Genomic DNA, 25,143 nt, shown 5'->3' on the forward strand with positions numbered 1-25,143 from the left:
ACGTCAACTTTACCTTTCTCTGGGATATTTTCCTTCTTTTTTTAGGTATAAAAAGTTTTTCGTTACAAGAAGGAAATATTTCAAAGAGTTATTTAGTAAAAAGGCGCCTATATACTTTTTTATAGGAGTTTCTGGTATATGAAGGAAATGTTTTTGTAAGTTGGGAAGGGTAAATTGACAAAGGCTAATATTAAATTTTCGCCCGCAAGTTTCCCCCCGCGTGTAGGCGAATATTTCCTTCAAATATTTGAGTTAGGACCCTTCTTCTTCTCGTTATATCGACATAAAGAAAAAAAACTTATACTTCTGATTAGATTTTTCAATTCTTTCCATCAAAATTTTTTTAGATTCTTTTTGATTTTAATTAATTTGAAAAAATAAAATCGAGAATACTTTTGACAAATGGGTCAAATCGAAACTACCCTCGAGAGTGGTGAAAAGTAAAAATACCCCATCCAAAGTTGAATGAAACTTTTCAGCTGACCGAGTTATCTCTGCGTCTTCGCAATCCATCATATCCTCGACCCCTTAAGATTAATATGAAACATTTTCGGGACGCTCAACCGAGGATTAATCCATCTACCCATTTCGCGGATTCGCTTCATTGCCTTCAACGACGAAATGGTCGTCAAATTGGACAGATATAGATTTCATATTACTTATCAATTTTATTTGCCGAAATATACACATTACACAACATAATAAACACAAAAATAATAAAGGCAAGAAATGTTTGACATAAATAAAACATGATCAATTATCCTTAAAACCTGTAACGTTGTTGTTGTTGTTGTGGTTGTTCTTCTTCAGGATGAGCTCTATTCCATTCCAAAGCTCTTAAAATCGCTGGAGGAATCGCTGGTGGAGCTGGAGGTGTTGGAAGGACATTTCCTTGTGGTTGGAACCCATTTTCATCAGCAACATAAACGATATCAACGGGGAGTCCTTCGGGAGATGTATATCTATAAGATCCTTGAGCTGCTGTTCCAGGTTCTTGAGAAGATCTAGATTGAATCAATTGTCCTTCTTCTCTAACGTTAATTCCATTTTCAGTTTCATAAGCGTAATTGTAACTTCCGGCTGGGTCAATTTCCTGATTCTGTTTAAGAATGCGAATTTCACCTCCACGTTGTAGGTTTTGCCTTCTATTGTAGTTCAAAAACGCCACATCGGCTACTACAGCAGTAAGGACGAAGGATAAAAGTACCTAAAAAAATTGTTTTATATAAATATGTTTTTTAATGAGTCACGTAGTATAAACTTACAACAGATTTCATCTTTTCACAGTTTGAACGTTTCACCGAACTGGTTCATAATCGTGACACTTCCCAGTATTTATACCACTCCGATTTCAAATGATGAAAAAGAAGATGAAAATCGCCAAGGCCTCGAAGATCTTTATGAATTGCACTTGTAAAGTTCATGGGAATAAATTATAACGACGAGCTGACGTAATTGGGAAAGTTGATATGGTTATTAGGATGTGTCTACGGTATTCGATATTTAGCATAACTTTGTTGTGTAAGGTATCTTGAAAGAAGAACAACACCAAACCCACATTTATTTATTTATTTTTTAATTTTAAACGGAATTAAAAATTTTAATAAACTAAACAACTTTTTGGTTATTCCATTATTTAGTTAACGAACCTCTGTTTGGGCGAAAATTTCAATTATCGCGAAGTACGGCGTTATTATCGCCCTACATTTGCATATTGAATTTCGTACGGTTATATTTATTTCTAATCGGTTATTAATTAGAATCCATATATGAATACGTTTACAAAATCAATTAATCACATTAATGCTGTTATTACGGTTCTGCTATTTGTTGTGTTCTTCTATTTCGGGATTGATTAAACTCATTTTAACAATGTTAATATTAAGCTGTTTAAATTAATAAGTAATATCCGGTTTGCAATTTTGACGTTACATTATGAATTTTATATAAAAGTTAATGTAAATGATTTAGATAACCTTCGTGTGAAATATCGCTTGGTATTTTGGTATTTAAATGAAGCACACCCAGAAAAAATTATAACCTTTTTTTACCGACTTCTTAAAAGCACTTAACCTAACAATTTATTCAATAACTGTGCGCCGCATAAGGTGGTGCATTTTGTGTCATGCATGCCATAAAATTTATTTGACTGCAAGCGTCGAGGGTCTTTAATTAAAACTTGTGCACCACGAAGTAATTGCACGAAATAGTTATTGCCGAACTGTTTATTTAGTTGGTCGTGCGAAATGTGAGGTTTTGCGTATTAATTTTGCGAGTTTGCAATTTCTTAATTACGCCCTAGGCTTCGCTGCTATAATTTTTATCTAATCGGACACAATAACAAATTGTTCTTAGTAACGGCAACTCTTAGTCATTAATCATTCGTTTTAATGGCCGCTGTGTAATTTAGTTACAATTAGTGTTCAGTGTAGGAAAATTTTGGTTTAAAAAAATCGTTACTTTTCGTCGTTAAAGTTAGTCCATTTTTAATAACTAGTTTTATTTTAAGAAAATGTTAAATCTATGAATTTTCCTATTTTTAGTCTACTGTGGTTAAACCCATATTGTTTCAACTATCCGTTGCCTCGGCATTATCCAGATTAAGAACTTCACATCTCTACAATTGATCCCTTGCGCGCAAGAGAGAGAATGAAGTGTTATTGTAGGACCTTGAGTCCCTAAATATTCTGTACTTCTTCTGACTTTATGAGAAATCTGCGAAAACAATCACTCTGTGATGTCAAAATGCAGCCATTCACCACCCTACTCCTTTACTCTTTCTATATTTATTGATTTTGACTTGGTGCGATCTCTAATATTATCAGGGCATAAAATGTTGTGGCAGAACTTTTTAACTTGCAAGAAGAAGTCATCATCTATTTTGATAAAGTTCTGATTCAGTGATTTCTGGATCTGCAAGTAGCTTATTTCAATTAAAACATGAATCTTTAAGTTATATTGACTATAAGTAAAAATAATTTGGAATATAAAATCATTATTGACAAAAAATTTTTTAAAAGCATCTACATATAATATAAATAATTTAGACATACATTTTTTTAAAGTTTACTTTGAAGTTATTTAGTAATTGCTTTTGAACCAAGTCCTGATGAGATGTTTATAACTTGACGGTCAGTAGTTCATTTACAGCTGGTGCTGAAATGAGTGCCCGAAATTTGTTGCTCATCTTCAGATTGAAGCTACTTGGTATGCAACGGCATAACGACCATCGCTACATATGTATGAAGTTAGGATCCAAGTGAGGGTCCGACGACGTTGTAATTTATGTGCATAATAAAAGCCTGCGTTATGCCTTCGCACATTAAGACAAAAGCGTGTTCATTTACACACTCCGGGTTATTCGATTAATGCGTCGTCAGTGTACGTGTATCAAGAGGAAAAAACGATTTACATACGTGCTTTGGGTCGGTCTCTCCGGGCAAATTAAATATTTATATGTCTCTTTATGGGCTACTTCACCAGATCTTTGCATCTCTTTTATGTGATAACGAGACCGTTTCAAAGAAGCACTTACAAAAATGTGCAAATACGCGATGATGCAGTTTATTTGTTATTCCAACAGTAATAAGTAAAATGGGATTTGGAGGTAATTCGACTTTTCAAGTTTGGATAGATCTGCGTAATTTTCAACGGACTTTGTTTATTTGCGTTGGTGAAATTTTTGTGAAAGGACTCGACGACGTCGAGAACCACAGAACTAATGTAAAAACTCTTGTTTGTGCAGCAGTTCGAAAACTAGCCCGGTCGAAAAGTAATTTTCCGTTGGGAGAATTTTTGAAGTAAACGAGCGCATTTTGTCTAACGCAGGAAGCACCGCAAAGTTTTCTACTACAAGTAGAGACCGGGTCCCAATTAGGGTCGCCTTTATAAAAATTGAAAAGCCCGGGCAAAAGTAAAACAGAGACAGCGCCGACCGTCGGAATCTGCGCTCGAAAAAGATCCAAAGAAGAAGTTCGGTCCGAACCAGTCCGAACCGGAACGAAGTTTTATCTGTCGTTTCCGCGCGCAAGTATGATAAAACCGTACACAACTATGGCCTTAAAACAAGTTTAACATACAATGGAATTCAATTAAACAAGCAACTCTGTCGAACGAAGTCGCCAGGCTACCGGAATAATTCGCCGTGTAATGTCGAATTCCTTCGGGACTCCATAAAGACCCCTTGGGGGTTATATTCTCCCTCCTCGACCTTCCTGCACTGCGCCAAGCTGCCAGCACCAGTTTTCCATGGGATACAGATCGGAAATTCTGCACAACTTCGACCTCGGTACATCCTAGATTCAATTACGGATATTTTAGTTATATACGGACCATTAAAGTTTATTAAATGCCAACAATTTTTTGCTGACATCGAGTTTTTAGGCGATGTTTACGTTTTGGTGATTATTTTTTATTCCAAGTTGATGTCGGCTAATCTCCAATTCGGGTAGCAGTTTATGCAGCTAATGTCTACCGTATAGTAAGTGGTGCGGCACGTCCAAACTTCCATAATTTACGACCTTGGACGAGAGGGGTACAACGCGTAACGATCGCCCCGGCTAAAAGTGTATCCTGGAGAGCAGCGTCGCAACGTCGTCTTTACCCCGCGCAACTTTGTCATCCTCCGCGACTCCCTCCTAAGTATAGGTACTTAGGCACAATGCTCGGGACACGGGATGAATTATTAAGTTCCTTCCTCTCGGGCGTGTAATTGTCTTACCACTCGCGGTAATAACCCCGCGTGTACGACGCTAACTGCTCATTCATAATTCAACTTGTGCAAGTGTATTAGGAGCAATGAAGCCTCTTCTAATTTAACTATCGGGCCAAGGGGAGAGGGTGAAAATCGCGTCTTTGGGAACACCAATTATCACTGAGGGTGGCGCCGGAGCTAATTGAAAAGAGACCAAAACATGAAAGGCAGACGTTTCCTTTACCCGCCTCCTTTTGTACAATTTCAGTTGGTGTAACCCCGTCAAAGAGCAACCGGTTTTTAGGGGTTGCGGTGATGGAGGTGTTTTCAGAATTCAACTTATTCAAAAAGGTGTCGTTTTCATTTTTATAAAAAAAAACCGACATAATTAAGAAATTAGTTCATTGTGTTAAAACGTTCAAAATGGGATCCTTCACTTCCGTTAATTTATTTCTCGGCTATACTGGAGGAGTTGGTTCAAAGTTTTGGGGGCGAGAGTAACCCGCTTAAACCGTTACAGGAAGGGGTGGGTCTTAAACGGGCTGTGCAAGCCTTTGATATTTACTGTTATGGATTCCCGAGGTTCCGAACTGCCCCTCGTAACCGCCGAACTACAGTTTGACTTCGTATCACCGCGTCGGTGGCGGCCCCCACGAGAACTTACTTTTAAAAGAAACTTAAACTCCGCTAAATGTATGTTTTCTGGTGGACTTTGGCCGGCTAAATCGGGAAAAAGGGCCTCGCCAAAGAATTATAGTCGTCGCGTCCAAGGCGACCGCCGAAGAATTATTGTCCTGAAAGTGTCCTGCACGCCGGAGAATGTATTTTGATTATCTTTACTACGACGAAAGTTTTTATGGATTCGCTTTAGTTGTTTTTTTGCTTTACTTTTTTGTACGACTCTGTTTTACTACTAGAGGGAACACTTTACTCCAATAAGTTTGTGTTTGTTATAACACTCTTGGTGGTCTTTATGAAGATTTACGAACAACTTTGTAACTAGAAAAGTGTTTAAATTTACTTTTATTTTAAAATTTATATTGCTATAAAGCCTTTGATTCCTGATGGGCTTAAATGGGAATTCTATGAGGTTTCTGGGCATCAGTAGCTAGCATGTAAGGCCGAAAACAATATGTCTCTCGTGTCCGACGTAATGTATAACAAATTCAGCATACATAACGGGTAAATCTCGGCCCTTCAATCTCCCCCACCGGCGGCGGTTGGATTTCGCCCTCCCGGGTAGGATTTAGGGCCATCTGACAAGGGTACCGTGATCCACCGTTGCTTAAAATGGAAAATGATGGCGCCCATTTGAAATGTGGCGTTTTTATTGCGCTTTGATGCTAGATATACATCACGCCGGCGGACATAATCTCCTTGATATATTCGCAGTCGTATGAAAAACGTGGCCATTAGAGGCTGCGAACAATCTTTAGGACATTCGCGAAGGCGTATCAGATTTTTTTCGCTTTGTTTGTGTCTGCTACCATAAAATTTCGATTTCGTAACGTTGATTTTTAGTGGTTTACAGTTTCAGGAACAATGCCTTAGCAATCCATTCATGGAAACGTCAATATCCCTTCCAGTCCATTAAATCGTGAATATAAAACAATATATTTTCGAAGGAAAACGGAGTGGGAGAACGATAGAAGAAGGGGCGAAAGGGAGAGAGGGCCAGAGCACCTCGCTTAACTCATCTGAATGTGTAATATCCGAAAATCGGTGATGTATGTGGCCATTCTTTCGAGTTCCCCGCCGGCGCGCTTCGATTCTTCATTCCCACTTCTCGTTCAGATCAATAATGGGCCACCTACATAGAGTCCAATTGAGCAGATTACCCAATAACTTCCACCTCGCTGCCCATGGACCATAAATCAGTCGAAATTGGTTTTGCATAGTCGAAAATACTTGGAAATTAGTACAACTGAGGGTCCGACTTGAAATAAAAACACTTGAGCCTGAGATGTAAAATAAACAGCTTCGAGTCTGGGGGATACGAAGGTCCCCCAATTCCTATGCTAAGCGTCTGCACAGCTAGCACAATGGGATAATTTCGTTAGATCTCAATGAAATTGAGTTGGGAAAACTCGTTAAGGGCAAATAAATAGTTTTTAATTGGAACGGAATTATTTTAAGGGGGGAATTGTCCCGAATAAATTCGGATTAAAACGATTTTCCCACTCCTCTGGCCGGCATCTGCCGTCGCTTAGTCCTCGATTCTGCGAATTTTAATGATCTTTCGAACGAGATTTACGCCCCGCGGCGTTTATTGAAACTTTCCATAATTACTTCTTCTAGCAAACCACTGGATAAGGTAGGCCAGAAAAATATACAGGCAAAAATCGTAAACAACTTGGCTTGAGGAACGCGGAAAATAATTGTTGTGGCGCTCGAAAGCTGTGTTTACAAAAGATTTAAAAGCTCGTAAATCGCCGGTATTGAGGTGAAAGGATGCGGAAAAATCGACAGAACGCCGTCCTCTCTTCGCCGTTCTGCACGCTTAATTTGCGTGCAAAATGCAACGAGGAGGCGAGAATAAAGCCGTGCGGATTATAAAGGAAAACAATGTATAACCGCGGGGCGAAGGAGGAATCGGAGAATTTTCTGAGAATAATAAAAATGCCGTCGAGTCACCGCGTTGCCTCTTCTTTGCGAACGTAAGCAATAAACTCGATTACACTCAACGGGCTATGCACGCCGAGCTGGTTTCATTCAATGGCGGAGATAAAAATGCTGGGTGGATGCCCTATTCAACGTGCAGTGACGTAATGTACAAGTCCAACTTAAAATATAACCAAAGAATTGTGACTCTTATCGTCGCTGCACCCAATTCGGAAGAATACGACTTTTCTGTTCCACATTCGACTTATATTACAATACATATATACAGTTAATTGAAATGAATTAAGATTAAATTTATTGTTAAAGTTGAAATTTTAAGAAGTTTCTAGTATCATTAACCATGTTTCAAATATCCCAATACCTTGTCTTATAATTTTATATAATTTCTTTGTGATGCAATGGTTTGTCCAAAACTGACCGATTTTGTATCAAAGTGATATTGTTGTAGCTTCTCGGTCGTAAGGGACCTCGTCTTAATTACACAAAATAATATGTTTCTCCTAACCAAACACGTTGTGTGCAGTCATATTTTCAAACATCGTTCAAAACTTAATCAACTTTAATAAATCCACACTATAATTTGTTTAACGTTATTGAAGCCATCGATGTGAATTAATTTAGATTTGCGTATGATTTGAATTCCAGCAAAATCTGTTTATAAAAAAACTTGATATAAAAAAACTTTATTTCTGGCTCACGAATCCAATTAATTGAATTTTCAACGAAAGTATCGTCAGGATATTTTTCGATTATACGAGTTAATTTAAACTCGTCTGTGTCCGCATAACGGTGGAACCGCTACAACAGTGCGTAAACGCAATTAGTTCGCACAATAAGCAATTGGATATCGGGTTGGAACTAGGGGGAGGCGCTTCTGGTAGGCTGCCCATTGCACGTGAAGTTTACAGGTCGTTGATTCTATCGGACGGCGATGCCGAATTGGCCTAATGGTTCCCATAATTCCCGAACGGCCCGGTTCAATTGGACGAAAAATGATAATTTATGTTGTAAATGGTGGATAAACATTTCGTTAAGTCCAATGTTATAATTCCTTCAATTTTTCATTACATACAAATTAAAATGTTGGCGTTGACGTGGTTACGATAAAAAGCGATTCCGGATATCATAATATCAATTATGTTCGCTCTAATTGTTTCATTTACATTTTACGTACTATCATAAAATAAATTCGCCAGTAGGTAGGGGGTATCAAACAATATCAATTTTCGCACGGGCGAATTATCGCGCATATGTCGGGTTGCCAACGTTTTTATGGTAATCAAAGCGAAATATTTTAAATTATATTACTGGGCCACCACACCGGGTGGAAAATAACATGTTATTTATTTACGCAAACGCAAGTTCACGAGATAAACTGTATTTATTATAAACTGTAACTGTAACGGTTCACCACAGGCATTTTTGTTATTTATTATACGTCCCGCATCGTAACGAGGACAAAACAAGTTACGCGATCAATTAAAAATTTTCACCCCCATCACTGAGTGGACGGAATTTATATTGCGGTTTTAAAATATTTTATTAAACCTGTATGTGAAGTTTTTCCCCACCCCCAATGTCCTATAGAATTGAACCGATAAAAAATTTTGTTGAAGCCGATTTCGAAATATTTATCTTTATGATTTTCATCCAATCATGTTTATAAATCTCTTCATATACCCCTAGAGGCATTCGATAATGGGACGTGGTATCCCTTAAGCCTAATGTAATTGAATTATGTGGTAATTACTAATTAGTACTTGGGATATTGATTAGATTTCCTTTTATAATTCATTTTGACAAAAACACCCTCTTAATACGATCACCATAACCCCAAGATTCTTGTCATAAAAACCATCTCGATATTTGCGTGCACGATGTATCCTTACGACTCCAAATTTACGACAGTCCATATCAGTAGGAATGGCCTCTAAAAGTTACAACACTGGAATTAATACGAACATATAAAATATTTCTTCCTCTCTGCCACGAAGGCAAAAATATAATTTTTGTTTTAGTTTTCAAGATGAATACTTAAAATAGTATAAAACAACACATTTACAACACTCCACTTTTATATATAATGCGCACAATGTTGGGATCTTTGGTCTTCGAATGGAAAAAGCCGACCGCTTCCGGCAAAATAATTGCGGTCTTTTGTTTGTTTCGTTTAATCCTGCGTCAGTTGCAGCGGACGCGGTCATAGATTGTGTGTTCGAAGCGCCGTTAACAGCAAATAGCGCAAAAGGGGACAATAATTCGACTGCGAGCAAAACTGACCCCGGTGATACATGGTCGGGAGGCAGGAAATTCGGATAATGGAAGGTCGAATTTACGCGTACGTCATTTGCCATAAACAGACCAAAGACAAAATTACAAAAATTAGCTCATTGCAAAGATTTTAATTACTCTAACATTGTTTTTTTTATTATTGTAACTTAACGAATGCAAAGTGTTAATTAGGACATCTTTAGGAAGTATTTTAGGGGTCCATTGGGAAAACTTTTCACTTCTATTCTTGTTGATGAACCTCTCGACCGCGGTAATTTGAGTGTGCGGAGCTTCCCACAATTAATTTCTTCAATCAAGTTTAATATTGGCGATCCAACGGGGCCCTCATCTCTTGCTTTTGCTCGAATAGGCGCTTTTTAGGATTTCCCTTCGCCCCATCTGGCTCTTTTTGCACAGTTTCAATTATCTCTCTAGGACCCACTCCACGTCCATTTCTTCCTCTCCATTCTGCGAAATGCAATGCGCGCTGCTCACCCTCTCGCTGTGGGTTATAGGCGATCAATGGCAATGCTAGCGCGCCCCTATCGGGGGTACTTCGGCGTGGACTTCCAGCACCGGCGACTCGAGAAAAACATAATGGATTGAGGTTCGCGATGAAGAGTGTTGCTAAAAGTGCTCGATCCTTTTTTCCTACTCCTCTTTTATTCTCGCACAGTTTGAAATTTCATTTCTAGAACTATATCACGATGCTTAAAAACGTTCCTTACATTACAAATCGATTTCTTTTTATTTTAGATTGAACAATGCGCCATCGCCAGTTCTGTTCCTACATCAGTTTATTTAGTAACAATGTGTGTGCAGTAGATCAAGTGGTGGCAGGATTTGCGCAAATATTTGCTGAACGTTGCCGGAGCACTCCGGAGTAGAGGCCGAAGTGAGCAGAGTAAGTGTTGATGTGTAGTAGAAGGGAAAGGCGTGTGCTGCCAACCGTATTTAACTTGGCGAACTTTGTTTACCAGATATAAAGGAGTCGCTGTTTGATGCGGAGACGGTGATTTAAGGTGGAGGACCGTCGTCTTGAGATCTACGTTGTCACTTGGATCGAAATTTTTAGCTAACAACTAACTAAATATAGTTTTTAATTAAATGTTTGTAAATCTGAAGAGAACTCTGAACTCAATCGATGAAACGTATCCTGATAATAAAGAAATAAAGTTTGAAGAAACTTTTTGATTATGAAATAAATAAAAAAGTCTTAACAAAACATTCAACAAAGCATGATTTTTAACTAGATGTTTAGTTTAGCTTGTGAGTGAACAACAAAAGTAATCACAGCACGTACCCACCTAATAATAACGTTAGTCTTTATATTATTCAACCTACTAATTCATTTACAAAGACGTCCAGTAGGTCTTCTTCGGCTACAATTAAACTTTTCGCCAGCGAACTTTAATTACACGCAAGAATTAACCGCCGGCAGCCTTTGACGGTGGTAATTCCCGGCGCTATAAGGGAGTAGCCCCGGGTAGGAGTTAATTAAACAATTACTGAAACAGTAAATCTATACCAATGTAAAACCGGCATCACGCGAAACTCGGTTTGTTGCTGCGTTTCTGAGAGAAGGAGAGGGGAAGTTAACGTTAAGGATAACTAATTTTAGGTAATCCGGCTAGTTTGGGTTAAGACCAGCAAGAACTGCAGCGAACGCTTTAATCGAATCCTGGAATTACTGAAAATCTTGAACTCGCTTTATATGGCACTTATAATACTCCAAATCCTCTAAAGAGTTTTGCAACGAAAATTTGAAATTTAAAACGGTTTGGTTAAATCTTCAATATGCGAAGAAGTAATGATGCGGATAATGTAAAGATTAATGGAGATGTATTATGGGATGTCTAAGACATCAAGGTATATTTCAGTGGACACCGGAAGAGACGGTCGCCATTACCGGCGCATTTAGATTTTCCCGTTTCCATTCTTATGTCCAGACAGGAGTTATCAATCACGTTACCTCGCTCTGCTCAATACCTCCTACCATTTATCATTCCCCCTTTGTCTTTACTAATCCAATTTATCTCGTAGGGCGAAACAAACATTCGTATCGCGAGAGATGGAAGAATTGAAAATAATAACAGGATGAGAAGCACTAGTGGCTTGTATACATACAATATTAAACTCGTTGCAAAGAACTTCGCCGTTGCAATATAAAGTTACGAACTCGTAGAAGTTGTTATAAGGCGGGTAAATAGCAATGTTTGAAAAGAATCCACTCGCCATTATGGAGGCGGCGAGAAGGAGAACGTAAATAAACCGAGACGAGACCGTTTGCATTTCTCAATTCGCGTTGATTGTGGAATATTCATTACCGTCAAAGGATCCCTCTATAGGATGTGATTTGGAAATCCAACCTGTCGTTAGAGGGCGAGCTCTCGGTTTGAATGGCCGCAGTTAAAGGGAATACTGTTTGATCAACAAGGGCCATTGATTAGTTGGCGCGCTGGAGTAAATTCAATCACGTAAATACTGATGATCTGATAAAAAGAGAAGTTGTAAAGTGAAGTTGCAAAGTGACCTTACAAAGTGAACTTAGTAAAATAAAGTAAATTTAAACTTATAAAGTTGATGTTGCAAAGTGAAGTTATAAACTGATGTAAAATGAAATTATAAATTGAAATAATCAATTGTTTGTGTTAAAACGATTTTAACTAATAGTGTTCGATTCCATTGTTCCGTATGGATATAACACTTTCCTTAATCGATTTGAGGTTGTAAAAGGCACGTATTCTTAACAATAAAAACAAATGGGGCATTATAAAAGCTATCGCCAAAAACAGCAGGAGTCGTAAAGAAGAGCGAAAGGAAAAAATTCCCGGGTGGAATTCGGTTAACCGTTATCCCAGTGGGATCGTATCTGCATTCTAAGAGTTCCAGCGGCGTCTCCTGTGGCCAATAGCACCTTAATCGTATTCTTGGGGGTCGAGATGGGCGTCACCAAAACCCCCCAAAACCCCCGAGACCTGGCGCGACGCCTGGAAGCAATTGTCAAATGTAATTTCACGCATCCGCAAACTACAGATATTCGGGCCCGTTTTCCTGAAAATTCTGTTTAACCGGGTATACAGGTCGAACGTGACCCCGTCGAAAGGGAAGAGACCGAGGCTCTTTTCTGTTTTCGACGGAGGAGCCGATTCGATTTCCCACCATTATCCCGGATTCGTTCAATCTCGCAGAAGTATTCGATTTATAAAATTTATTTATCCATTTGGTAAGTTTTTCTCTATTTTGATTTTTTAGACTCAATCTGGGTACATTTATATCTACAAAATTCCAAATCAAGTTCTATTTCGATTGTCATAATTGACTTTACTCAAAAACACATATGGTGAAGGTATCTTAGGGATCGTTTTGTAGGTAGGTGTGTGAGTATAAAAGGGACAAAACGGTTTGTTTTCCCATTTCATCAGGATTTCAAAACAAATAGGTTCGTTCGGGCCAATATACGATGGGGGAGTTCGAGTCTCAGCCTCGAAGCGGTCTTCGCGACAAACAAACGACTCTTGTATCTTATCCCCTACCTTCGGGTTTCGCGCTCTCTTCGACATACACGTACACAGAAAGACAGAGAGCGGGAGGATAGTTAGATTTATTGTCCCTGAAGACGTGTAGAGGGATTTGCCGAGGATTCTATTACATTTGTTTGGGGTTTCTAATAAATTATAATAGATTAAATAGCACGGTTGAGTCAGGCGGAAAGAGAAAGAGAGGAAGCAGTAAAGTAGCACTCCCTACTAATTACAGCGAGTAGTAGCGGGGTAAAGTTGGAAATTAAAGGGTTAAAATTTTACCGAATGCATAATTTATTCTCAGTGTCTAAAGTCCCGCGCCGTTGAATATTTTAAAAATTACCTCATTACCGATATTAATCGTTAATATGAGTTGGCGTTAGTTTCTCGACTGAAAACTGAAGTAACTTTTTGAGTGAATTCACAAGATGATGAGATGCTTGTTTTGTTATTTTTTTTTTCATTATCTTCGTTATCTCGCTTTATATCAAAAGAATTTAATTAACTAACACACGCATTGGTACATTAATAAATTAACCATCCCTAAAACATTCCAATAATTTCCACGTTAATTTCGTACCCCTGTAAATGATATATTCATCGACAGACACTTTATAACGTACACGACGGTATTAACACGAATGTTTTCTGTTTGTTTATCGAGCAGAAATTCATGTTTCGAACGTTAGCATTAATTACGATTATTAATATTTCGATTTTGGGGTGCTTCGGCGGCCATAACGGCCATGTATAATTAACGAGACATCGACCGCAGCGCTCAATTCGGCATGAGGAAATCGAGGATTGCGAAAACAGAATTTCAGCAGAGAAACAAACCCATATCAATCATCCTTCCAATCTCCTTTCCTTCTGCTTTTCACCTACAAAACCGGTACAGTCATTAATCAAGGTTTTTTACCTTTTGTTGCCCGCGGTACATATTATATGTCTACCCGCGTTTCCTGTAATTTTCACTTCCAGAGTTCACTCTTGGTGAAAAATGCCTTTTCTTTCAGGTGGGACATCGTAACTTTTTCAGTTCAGACACTAACGTGTTTTACGCTTTACAATTAACGGGAGTATTTGTGGCACATGCTGCGTCTCTCACTAACGATGTCGTCGTATTGTAGAAGAAATTGCGAAAGTTTCTGCGGCTTCGAATGAAATTTTAACGATTTATACCTTCCTTTAACCCGGCGTCTCCACCACTATTAGCTACAATCATTTTTAACACATTTTTCTTAATTATTTTCATCTACGATTTCTATTTTTTTCTAATATAACTCTCCCTGACAAAGAAACTTCCCGAGAAGGTCCTTTCTTGTACGAAAACAGACGGGGATGCTGCGAAACCGGGCGTCGTCATTAAACTTGATTGACAAAATTAATTACGGGTTCGTTCTGGTGGAACTACCTGGATGGTTAATTGTTAGAGAATTAGGGTAGCTGCTGTCGGTAAGCTCGGTGTTGGAACTCTAAGGGAAACGTGCCGATGACGGCATCAATCAGAGGCAACTTTTAAGTAACGATGGATTTACACCTGCTTCGATCGATAATTGAATTTGGAAAGCGACAGCAGCATCGTCTACGTTGGAATTTTTAATTAAATGTTCAGTCCTCCGAATTCTTCGAATCTCTCTTAGTGCGCTCGTCCTTCGCTTAATTATCTCTGCAAATATATTACAAATGAATAAAATGAAAATAATTCAAAATATATGGAACAAAAAAATTAATACATATACATCAAACAGATATTACAGTATGAATATACTTTCATTTATGAACCAAGAAACGTTGGATTTTATTAAACAGCTCGCATTTTAGATTTATCAAAAGACACGTAAAACGAGCCCGTTCGTCGAAACATCGTGCCGAAAGGATGAAAGAAAGAAAGAAAGAAAGAAAACGGGGGCGAATAAATAACCCAGTCACACTTTATTACGTGCATTATAATAACGGACGAGACGTAGGCGGCCGCAGCAGGTGAAATATGACTCCTGGTTTTCTATTAGAATTCCGAGATGTCTGTGTTGTAGCAGGCACCACAATGGACGCCCAGCGACTCGCTGCATTTTAATGCTCTCGCGCCCCTTAGCGTCTGTCATGGACAGGTGACGTTCCGACCTTCATCCAGTGGTGTGTCCAAACCCAAAATTGGTTTATACACAAATAGTGCATACAATTTATGATACATGACATATTTTGGTAGTTATTTTTTGCAATTTTTCTCGTATCATTTTGAATTTCTTAATCTGAATATGAGCAATCATTATCCTTATAGTTGAAATCATCACAAATTAAAAATTTATAATCACAGCAGCTTACATTAAACTTTATTAACTCCGTCTATAAATTGTAAATGAAGTAGCAAAGACCTCAACAGAATTGAGTATACGAAAATCTACGTTGAGCACATCATTAAAGTATGGAACTCGATTTGGTTGTATATCAAGTCTCTGAAGTTTAGTGTGTGTGGAGAAGAAATCCAACCGAATAAAAGATTGTCTACAAAGGACAGAAAGTAAATCTTCTCCTTTGATATAAACTAATTAATGGCAAAACTGCACCAACCTGAAGGAAATTGCACAACATCAATACTTTGGATTGATTCTAAGAAAAACTTCAAAAAGCAACTAAACGCTTTCAGAACAACATCTAAGTCTCCTTGAACACTCTTACAATCAACACAATATATTAAGATATATTTTGACCTCATCATCTTGAGATAAAGTTTTTTTTTTGTTTTAATATTGGTTCAATCACGTTTCAAAATAAGGGAACATCTGGTGTCGTAAAACTTAGCGGAGATAGTATAATTTATTACCACAAATTCTCGTCGCTAAACATGATCAGTGAAAACTTAGTTTAGAGAATTACATGTGGGTCGTAATCTGCATCCAGTATTGATCCTACCATTAACACGTTCCGGTATTCCTGAAGGCAGGGGCCATCTGTTTAGCGGATTTGCATAGCAGAGCGTAACGTCTGGTCCCAGAACTGTGCCCCTGGCTGTGCACTACGCGTACAATGTAACGCAATTAATAGCTAAATATAATTTCGAAATTCGTATATCTATCGATTATAACCTGAAGCAATTATAACCATATAATGAAAATAATTTCTTTCTGTTTCAATCTGCTTCGCTGGATGTGAAATGAGCGTACGAATGTTTATAGTCGCGTATTTCAGCGTTACGGAATGGTTGGAACACTCGTTACAGGAAGCCATGAGGTGTGTATAGCCCTCGCGACTAAATTTAATTAAAACACCCCGGAAAGAACGTCGGTCGCTTGTCGTCGGTAGTATTCTTTAATAGTCCCGGTGATTAAACAAGCACGGGTACGGAAGACATACTTTAATGTTAACGGTGTCGCGTTTCGGACCCACACCGGAAATGCAAAGCAACGTTGGGTTCCCCGTGAATGTGTTGCTCTCTAACTGTCCGACCCTTATCATGGACGCTGCTACAGCTGCTGGAATTGATGTTGTTAAATAGAGACCGGAATACCAACTTTGGGGAGGAATTTTATTTGAGACTTCTTCCCCATCCGTCATGTAGCTTCCTGGGTAGTTTTATTAAAAGTACGATTTCTAGTACGTTGGCTGTGTTTCAATTCTTATTTAAAACATAGTTGGAGTGCAACCAAATCTATTTAATATAACAGAGGGATGTTGTATCATCAACGTTAGATACCGTCACATCCGACAATGATAAATTACCTACTATTAATAGGTAGTAGTACTACATAACAATTATACGTAACCATGAAATTAATAATCAACAACGCCTAAAGCTGGTTACAAATGTTATAGAACGTTTTAAATGTCACAACCTCGAGTTAAATAACTGGGAGCAACCTAATTATTTAAATTCGATTATTATGATCCAAGGTTAAGGAGGAGCAAGTATTTGCAAGGTCTGAACATTCTTATTACTTAATACATTATAAATTAAAATTTCGATTTGCGTCTGATGCAAATAAGAAATGGAATAATTTCTTTTTGAAAAGTTTTTCATCCAGTTGACTCTTAAATGAAGATAAATACTTGAGACGCGGAAACGAACCGTAGACAAAAAAAGTCGTGGTTGGCCCAAATCTGTAAAAGGGTCGCCCGGAAAGTGGCTGGAATACATTTTCATTTACACGCCCCACAGCCTACATAAATCTAAATAGGGTGGCCCAAATCCCATTTCGCCACTTAGCGCGAGTACCTAGATAATTTCTCATTGTAAACGTCGGATATGCCTTGGGATGAGACGCCAGTTTTGTACGACCCAAGACAAGGGGAAATGGATGTTGGCGTTCTCGCGGATGTAGCTAAGGGTGAGTATGTGCCAGCCACTTCTGGCACAGACAAAAATAACGAGAGGGTTGTATGTAATAGTACTATTACAGCGATGTTGGAAAACGAACGGTGGCGCTGTCGCTGTTGTAATTGTTTTATGTCTAAGGAAGCGCTTTGTGGTGTTCACTTTGGAAAGTCACCGTAATTCCCACTTTCGAGGTTAATGCTTTTACCTACCTCTTTCTCGTCCTTAACGCCCTTAACTTTATGTTAAATATGTTTTCTCCACAAGATAAGTTGAGATTAAATTGCATTATTAATCAAAATGCTGAAATGATATTTATTACCAACTTTTCGAGACATCATCCTTTTTTTGCTACTAAATTTTTGATACCCTTTTAATCAAACTAAATGTTAGATGTAAATAAAGCGGAAGTATTTTTTTTTGTAAAAAGAGGGTCTTTAAATGCCTCCTTTGGGACATTACCAGCGGGGAAAACGTAGTTTCCGTCCCAAGAAACCCCGTAATCTCATTTCCCAAACGTGCTACATTCCGATCCCAAAGCTTCTGAAATTTTCATCCTCCTAAATATTTGTCGACGAGCTTTATACATTAGAAACTATTAAATCCTTATAGTTTATACACAGTAATATTCCTCAAACTACATTCGGAATTATCGATCTGTTTACTGAAATGGAACATTACCGTGAGACGATAAATTCCATTTTTATTTCAATTTTACATTCAATTTATTGTTATAGGTACTTTTTCTAGATATTCTTTCAAAACCTTCTTTTATTGAAACGCATTGTTTTTATAGGTTATCGTAAAATGTAGTGTCTCTTAGCTCGAAACTTCTTTCAATATGACAGATGTTTCTATATCATTTAAACTTACCTGTTTTATAAACTTTGTGACTTTGAAGTAAATTTTTATCACTTAACGTTTATATCTAATATAATCGTCACCCGCCAAAAAAATATTCGTATTGTGTTTAATCTCTGTAGATGATGATTGAGAACTTTTTTTGAAACTTGAAATATAAATAGAAAGAGAATTTACCGTCTTCAAGCTGCTTCTTCCAGAGAAAGAGAGAGAATCAAAACTTTCCTTAACTATCTTAAGCGTCGTAATTCAGAAAAGTTTCGAGTTATGTGTAGTCGAGGCCCCCTTGCTCAGTATCCACGACATTATCTTTTATTTATACACTCTTGAGAACTCCGGGGATCCCTTTTTAACTCAATTTTATTAAGAGTAACTTGAAAAAGTTTTTTTATTTTTAAGGATTTGAAAATAAAAATAAATGTATATAACAACGAGCTGTTTATTTATTTATATGATTATTTTTTTAGCATGGGATTTACATTTTGGGTAACAAATATTCATCTTCGTTTTGTTTAGAGTACAACAATTAGAATAGTTTTTATACTCTTATTCTCGTACTTTTTTTAAGTCAACATTCTCCTCTACACAGAACCATTTCTCTTAAATACTTACATAGATAGAAAACACCCGACACAATAAAGAAAAACGAGATTATTTTTGATTGTTTTCTCTTTTTCGGTTTGTTAACCGTGTTTGCGGTAGATTTTTATTAGAATGAATCGACAACAGTACACATTAAATATTTCTTTTCGTTTTCCTTTTTGGTTTTAGTGAACTATATACATTGTTTTCGTTAACACAATGGGTTGTGTGCTAAACACATAATATATGTTTTTTTTTGTTATTTTTCTAAATATATATAATATACGCTTTTTCTTCACTTCTTCTCGGCTCGACAAGATAAAACGCTTTTTTATATCCCAATCATTTAATCCTTTTTCCTTGAAAGTTTATCACAAAATACCCTTTTCCGAACGTCTGTTTTAAAATATACACTCTTAAACAGTATGTTAATAGACTATACAATAATATTTTCTATCCTGTTTCATCCATATTTATTTAAGATTCACTTTAGATTTTTTTTTAGATATTTTGAGTTTTTTTTTTAACTGGATGGAATAATTAACAAATAAATATTAATGAGATATGTAAAAAATAACTAATTAAAATTTAAATACATCTTAAAATAAAAATTTCGGAAATACAAAGAATTTGAATTCACACTACTGGGTTATTACTATTGTTGTTATTTTAAAGTAATGTTATATATTATATATATTTACACCGTATATACAGCGCGGAAAAAACCTTTCTTTTCCCCTATTATTTTCAGACTTCCCCATGTCTACGATGATTGTGAACCTTTTACACAAGTTTTCCATTAAGCGGTTCTCCCTTTATTGTTACCGCATAACGATGGCGACCAAAATGACGTAGCTGATCATGAACAGAGCTCTTGGCAATCTGGAACCTGGAACAACAGACAAAAAAACGTGAAAGCGAACCTTTTAAAAGCACGGTTAAAAAAATTAAATGAAAACACCAAACGCGGAGAGAGAGAGAAAATGTAGGAGAGGAAGTAGTAGCAAAGCTCTCGGTCTACTGGAAATTATTACCGCAATCCTCGGGCGTTTGTTTTCCATCCAGAACATTTTTAGGGCGGCCATCTGCAAAATTAAATATCTCAACCAAAAATTTAAAAAAATCCAAAAAATATTTTAGACCGATATAAAATTTAAATTTATATAAAATTTAGGTCATTAAACGTCATGTAAAAATAGGCTAAAACCTTCTTGAGTACAAGCTTTTCGTTGACAAGTACGAGGACGTAAAGTGCAAAATATGGCTCGTTTTTCGCAAGGAGCTTTAAAAGGGTCGAAGGAGACACGAAGGCGTAGGAACGAAGGCATAAAGTAAAGCCCTTTATAATCATAACGACGGCGACGACGACGACGAAACTAGGCGAGACCGAAGAATATTACTTATTTTGAGAAAGGGAAAAAGATGAAACGGAAAACGGTTAAAAGAAAAAGAACTGTTTACCGTGTCCCTGATGGTCTAACTAACTAAAAGGTAGATATCGATTCGAAGTGTTCTAATGGAGTAATTATCTCGGGTTAATGGAAATTTTACTTCGGCCAACAAAGTTTTTAAGTGAGTACTGAGTTAAGTTCTCGAGATACAAAGGGCTCTTAGGGAGTAGTTATGTTATATTATAGTTCGGTTGGGGTTGAAGATATTATCTCGTCTTCGAACTCCCAAAAAACAAAAACAACCCCAAAAAATCTAAAAAATTCTATTTATCAATACTTAGTTAAAGCAAAAAGCTTTTAATGTTCTCTCCGACTTTTAAACACATAAACAACGCCCTATTCGAACGGAAGTATACACCCACCACCCAAAGACGTTTCGAAAACATGTTTATCGCGCATAATGGACGAGAAATCACCGGCGACATTGTCGCGAAACGCGTTTTAGTGCCGAGACGCGTTTTTCCCCGGGTAATAAAACGAACGAAATTATTTTTTTACGGCAAACTCGACGGACCCAACCCAACAAGAACTGACGGTGAAACGAGCCGGCGAAAGAACGTGTCTCCTTTAGGAGATAATACGAACGTAAAAACTCGCCGTAAACGTAAGAAGTAAACCCGAGCGCGAAAAATGACTACGACTGTCATTCGTACGTGGTTGTAAACCAACGTAAAACGTAAGGGTAGTTTTACTATCGGGCAATATCCGGATTTGCGGTTGGATTCTGGCAATTAATTAAATGAGAAACGAGTCATAAAATAGTTTGATTGTTTGCATACAAGTTTATTACAACAATGCATATGTTACTTTACAACAAATATGCAAGATGATATTCAAAGCGTCAAAACAACAAGATGCATGAAAACTAAGAAATCAATCATGGCACATTAAAATTGTAGTAAATTTGCTTTAAAATGCTTTTTTACAATGTTATGTAAAGAAATTTTAATACAAAAAATTGAAATTACGCTTGTGGTAATACCATGAGGTCTCCACGGTTATTATAAGGGTTAAAAGTAATTTTCGATCCTTCCTCATGGTTCATGGTAGATGTCTAGAATAAATTATAATCAGAGGGTTAGATGGAATATTTTTAATGGGAAATTCATTACGGTCGATGCCTCTTAAAATGTTAAAATCTAAAGGCATAGTGGACCTCTATGAAATTTTAATTAATAATAACGCAATTCCGTCGTCGTCCTCGGTCGTATTTACGTTTTGAATTTCCTTCCGCACTTTAAATTGGGCCCAAGCCTTTCGAACTTTTTCGTTTGCATTTACTGCGAACGAAAATTTCGTCGTCGCAATGGTTAATGTGGGACAGGAAGCGGCTGCTTTTTAATTAACATCTTTAATTGGTCAGCGTACGACGAAGGCATTTACATTTTATCGACGATGCCGCTAATTACAGAACGTAAAAAGCGTATTTTTAAAAGTTGTATTTTTAACTTCTAAAGTTAAATTGAAATTTTAAATTTTTTGGCTATTAAATAAGTTGAGTAATAATAATTGATATGGTTATAATTTGTTTAATTAATATAAAATAAAATAAAATTTAGGAAATATTGACAAATTCGATATATAAATTTAATAATGTAGTTTTATTTTTAATTTTCGGTTCATTTATATTACTGGAATATTTAATGTGCATTATTTACTGTGGTAAGCTCTTATACAAAATAAACAAATTTATTTCAAATTATATAATTGGAATTTTTGTAAATAATTCCTTTAATTGGGAAATTAATCCATTAATTTTTATCAAATAAATACAAAATATTTTATGTGCGCATTTTAAACTATTTATTAATAAAACATAAAGCTTTCTGGTATGTGCAAATTTGTTTTGAGAAATAAAAGGTGCTTTAGTAATGTGATGAAGTGAAAAATAATAATAAACAATATGTTGTAATACTACAAAGCATTATATTCACAGAATAATTATATTTCTCGTTTGATATGATGAAAATTATTTCGGACTGTCAAAAATTCCATTTTAATTTTAATTAAGCGAGTACATCGATAAATTGAAAACAAATTGTAAAAGCACATATTAAATGTAAATATATCATTTGATAATTTTAAATTATTAAATTTATAATCTAATCCTTTCGAAAATCTTTTCATTGCGAAACCATTCAAACATTATTATAGTATCTTTTGAAGAGTAATATTTAGAATTCTAGGCAGGTGTGTGAACATCATCTAGACCACTCGGCGTTCCCTTAAGGGTTCGCTACCTGGTGCCGTCAAAGAAATTCAATTACCTTACTCATCTACCGTAAGTCTGTGATGCGGCGAAGCTCTCGTAAGAAGAAGAAGACAAAAATGGGATGATTTCCCGGGAGGACACCGCCAATACTGGGCGGCAGCGGCTTTGTGCCCTCCACCCGGCTCTTCGTTACGCCGTTTCCGGTCTCCTAATGTCACTCGCCAACTTTAATAATAACGAAAAGACAGATTCCACTCATCAATTTCAAGTTCCAAAAGTCTTTCACGTTTCTTTTTCCGCTCGATTTTATTCTTCCTTGGGGACTTTCAAGTCCATTTCAAATTTTCAGTATCACCTCTAAATTTCTCAACAAAATTAATGGATTTAATTTCCGTATTTACCAGTTTTAGAATTATTTACTTCGTTCATTAGATACATACATGCGTTTAGAATTCTGTTCAGATTTAGTTTGCAATTAAGAACTTAATAATTTCGGCGCATAATAACCATTAAGGGTGGAGTTTGCCCGAGGTCGATGCGCTGTGCAGAATTTAAAACCGGCCACCAACTAATTCGCTGTGCCATCGCAGTATACATGACCGCTAATTAACCTACATTTTACGTGAAGCTCTAAACGACCCTCTCTAGTTTTGCGTACCGCACCAGTTCATAATAAATCCTCCGACATTTACGAAGAATTTTCCATCTTCCGTTTTCGCACTTTTTATTTCATTTAAGAATAATTTAATGTTTTCATTTTGTAAAACACAAAATTTAATTAGTTATTAATTTAATATTATGAAGATCATTTAATACCCTGGCGAAGTTATAAACGAAGACGAAAAGGACAGTAAAGATGTAATGAGGAAAGTTGGCAGAGGAAAAAAAGCGAAATACAACTAAAATGGTATGGATGGACATCTACTCCGAATGAATAAACAGAGAATCCCAATTAATGTTTGGAACTGGGTGCCAAAAGATGTATCCAGGATATTAATGTGGAGATGAAGACGAGAAGATAAGGAGCCCTGGCGGTTGGGATGCGAGAAGCAGCAATAAAAAAAGCTGCAAATACTCGCCAAATAGAATATCATAGAATAAAGATCATTTGTCTAAATCTTCAAATTTTGGATTTCCTCAGATAATGTAATCATCAATTGGATAATATCAAAGCTGTGATATCAAAGGTATGCGGAATTGTTCCAGAGAAAGGATAGGCGAAGTGCATATCACAGCGTTTCGAAATCACGTATAGGTGAGCGTTCCTACGGTCGAAATTATGATAAATCATCGAACCGTTGTTAAGCATTGCTTTCACGCATGACAAATAATCGCATAACTGAAATTAATTACCATTCCGCGCCCCAATCGACTACTACAGCCCATCGTATAGAGAAATTGTAGTCAACGCGGTGTGCACCGCCAGCAAGCTGTTATTATCGATAATAGCCAATAATTGATTGCTGGATCGCATCAACGCTAGCAATATTTACTGTATCTCGACCAGTCGCCGGCTCACCTATCGCATAAATTACTTCCCCAATATGTCCTAAACGGACAACTACAGTCGCAATCAACATTCAATCAATTTTGGTATAATTAAAAAATGGTATGCTTAAATTCAATTAATATAATCAAATAAAAAACTAGATAACGTAATAATAAATACATTAAATTTAGCGTACATCTCGATGGATAGCTATAAATTACGACCAATCAAATAGGAGAGTGTAGTAGTGGAAAGATCAAAGTAATTGGACCGAAGGCTGATACGAAAGCGTTGGGTCAGCAGAAATAGATTTATGTAATCGGGCAAAAAGACGTCGAACTTTGCCTCTGCCGCTTCCTGAATCTAAATAGGCGAAACTACTAGTTCCGCCCTGTTTTCATGCTTACATTCGCAAAATGGCGAGCCATCGATCCGTGACAGCATCAGCTTAAATAACTTATTTTTGCCCCCGGGTTTGGTGTTATTTTTTTGTTGCGTTGCGAGCTCGAATCCTCTGTGGATATGAAATGCGATTTTGGAACTAGCTAAATATTGCAAGCGCGGGAATTCTACCGTGTGGGGTTGGTCGCAGGTGGCCGGAAGCTGCTTCTCTCTTCAACTACCTACGTTTCGTCCTTTGATGTTCGACGACCAAGTATGTGAGCTTTGCAACTATGATGAAAGCTTTGAGAACTATTCTACGGTTTAAAACTTGAATATATTTGTTATTTTAAAAATACTCACCCGAAGATGCGTCTCTTGTTCCTAAAACCGATGATGGTCTCGGTCTTGGTTTTTCTTCTTCTAAAGAAACTTCAGCGTAACTTTGGTATAAATTGAAAAACTCGGCTCGGCACCTCAACACCATTTTTCCAGACTTGAATGTGCTACTATCCACTTCCGTTTCCAAACCGATGATTGTCGAGGCAGGTCTTCGCTTCTCACCCACTGAATCCGTCGTCGGAACTGTGGTCTTGAAACTCTCGGGTTCCTGAAAATTAAAGTAAAATTATCCCGAAGCTGAATGGACCGGAAATTGTGCAGCGGGGTCCGAGAAAAGTTATCGGGAAAGAATAACAGAAGACAGGTTATTTCAGAATTCAGAGAGTGAGGTGAAACTTAAAAA

The 25,143-nt window shown here is 37.0% G+C and overlaps 2 protein-coding genes across 2 annotated transcripts in view; both read right to left on the bottom strand.

Annotated features, from left to right (window-relative positions):
* Nucleotides 1-648: 648 nt before the first annotated feature.
* LOC111428267 (larval cuticle protein LCP-17-like) lies at nucleotides 649-1,322 on the bottom strand. Its single transcript, XM_023063718.2, has 2 exons — nucleotides 1,266-1,322; nucleotides 649-1,207 (listed from the first exon to the last, which is right to left on the bottom strand). The coding sequence occupies exons 1-2, from the start codon at nucleotides 1,275-1,277 to the stop codon at nucleotides 764-766; spliced, it is 456 nt and encodes a 151-aa protein (XP_022919486.2). The 5' UTR covers nucleotides 1,278-1,322; the 3' UTR covers nucleotides 649-763.
* A 17,382-nt stretch (nucleotides 1,323-18,704) lies between these two features.
* LOC111428263 (uncharacterized) overlaps nucleotides 18,705-25,143 on the bottom strand; it is a 47,704-nt gene continuing 41,265 nt past the window's right edge. Inside the window, exons 6-7 of the mRNA XM_023063713.2 lie at nucleotides 24,762-25,008; nucleotides 18,705-19,754 (exon numbers count right to left, since the gene is read on the bottom strand). Coding sequence (XP_022919481.1) covers nucleotides 19,687-19,754; nucleotides 24,762-25,008 — 315 coding nt within the window. The 3' untranslated portion in view covers nucleotides 18,705-19,686. The remainder of the gene's footprint in view (nucleotides 19,755-24,761; nucleotides 25,009-25,143) is intronic.

This window comes from Onthophagus taurus, chromosome 10, assembly GCF_036711975.1.
Source record: "Onthophagus taurus isolate NC chromosome 10, IU_Otau_3.0, whole genome shotgun sequence".
NCBI lineage: Eukaryota > Metazoa > Arthropoda > Insecta > Coleoptera > Scarabaeidae > Onthophagus > Onthophagus taurus.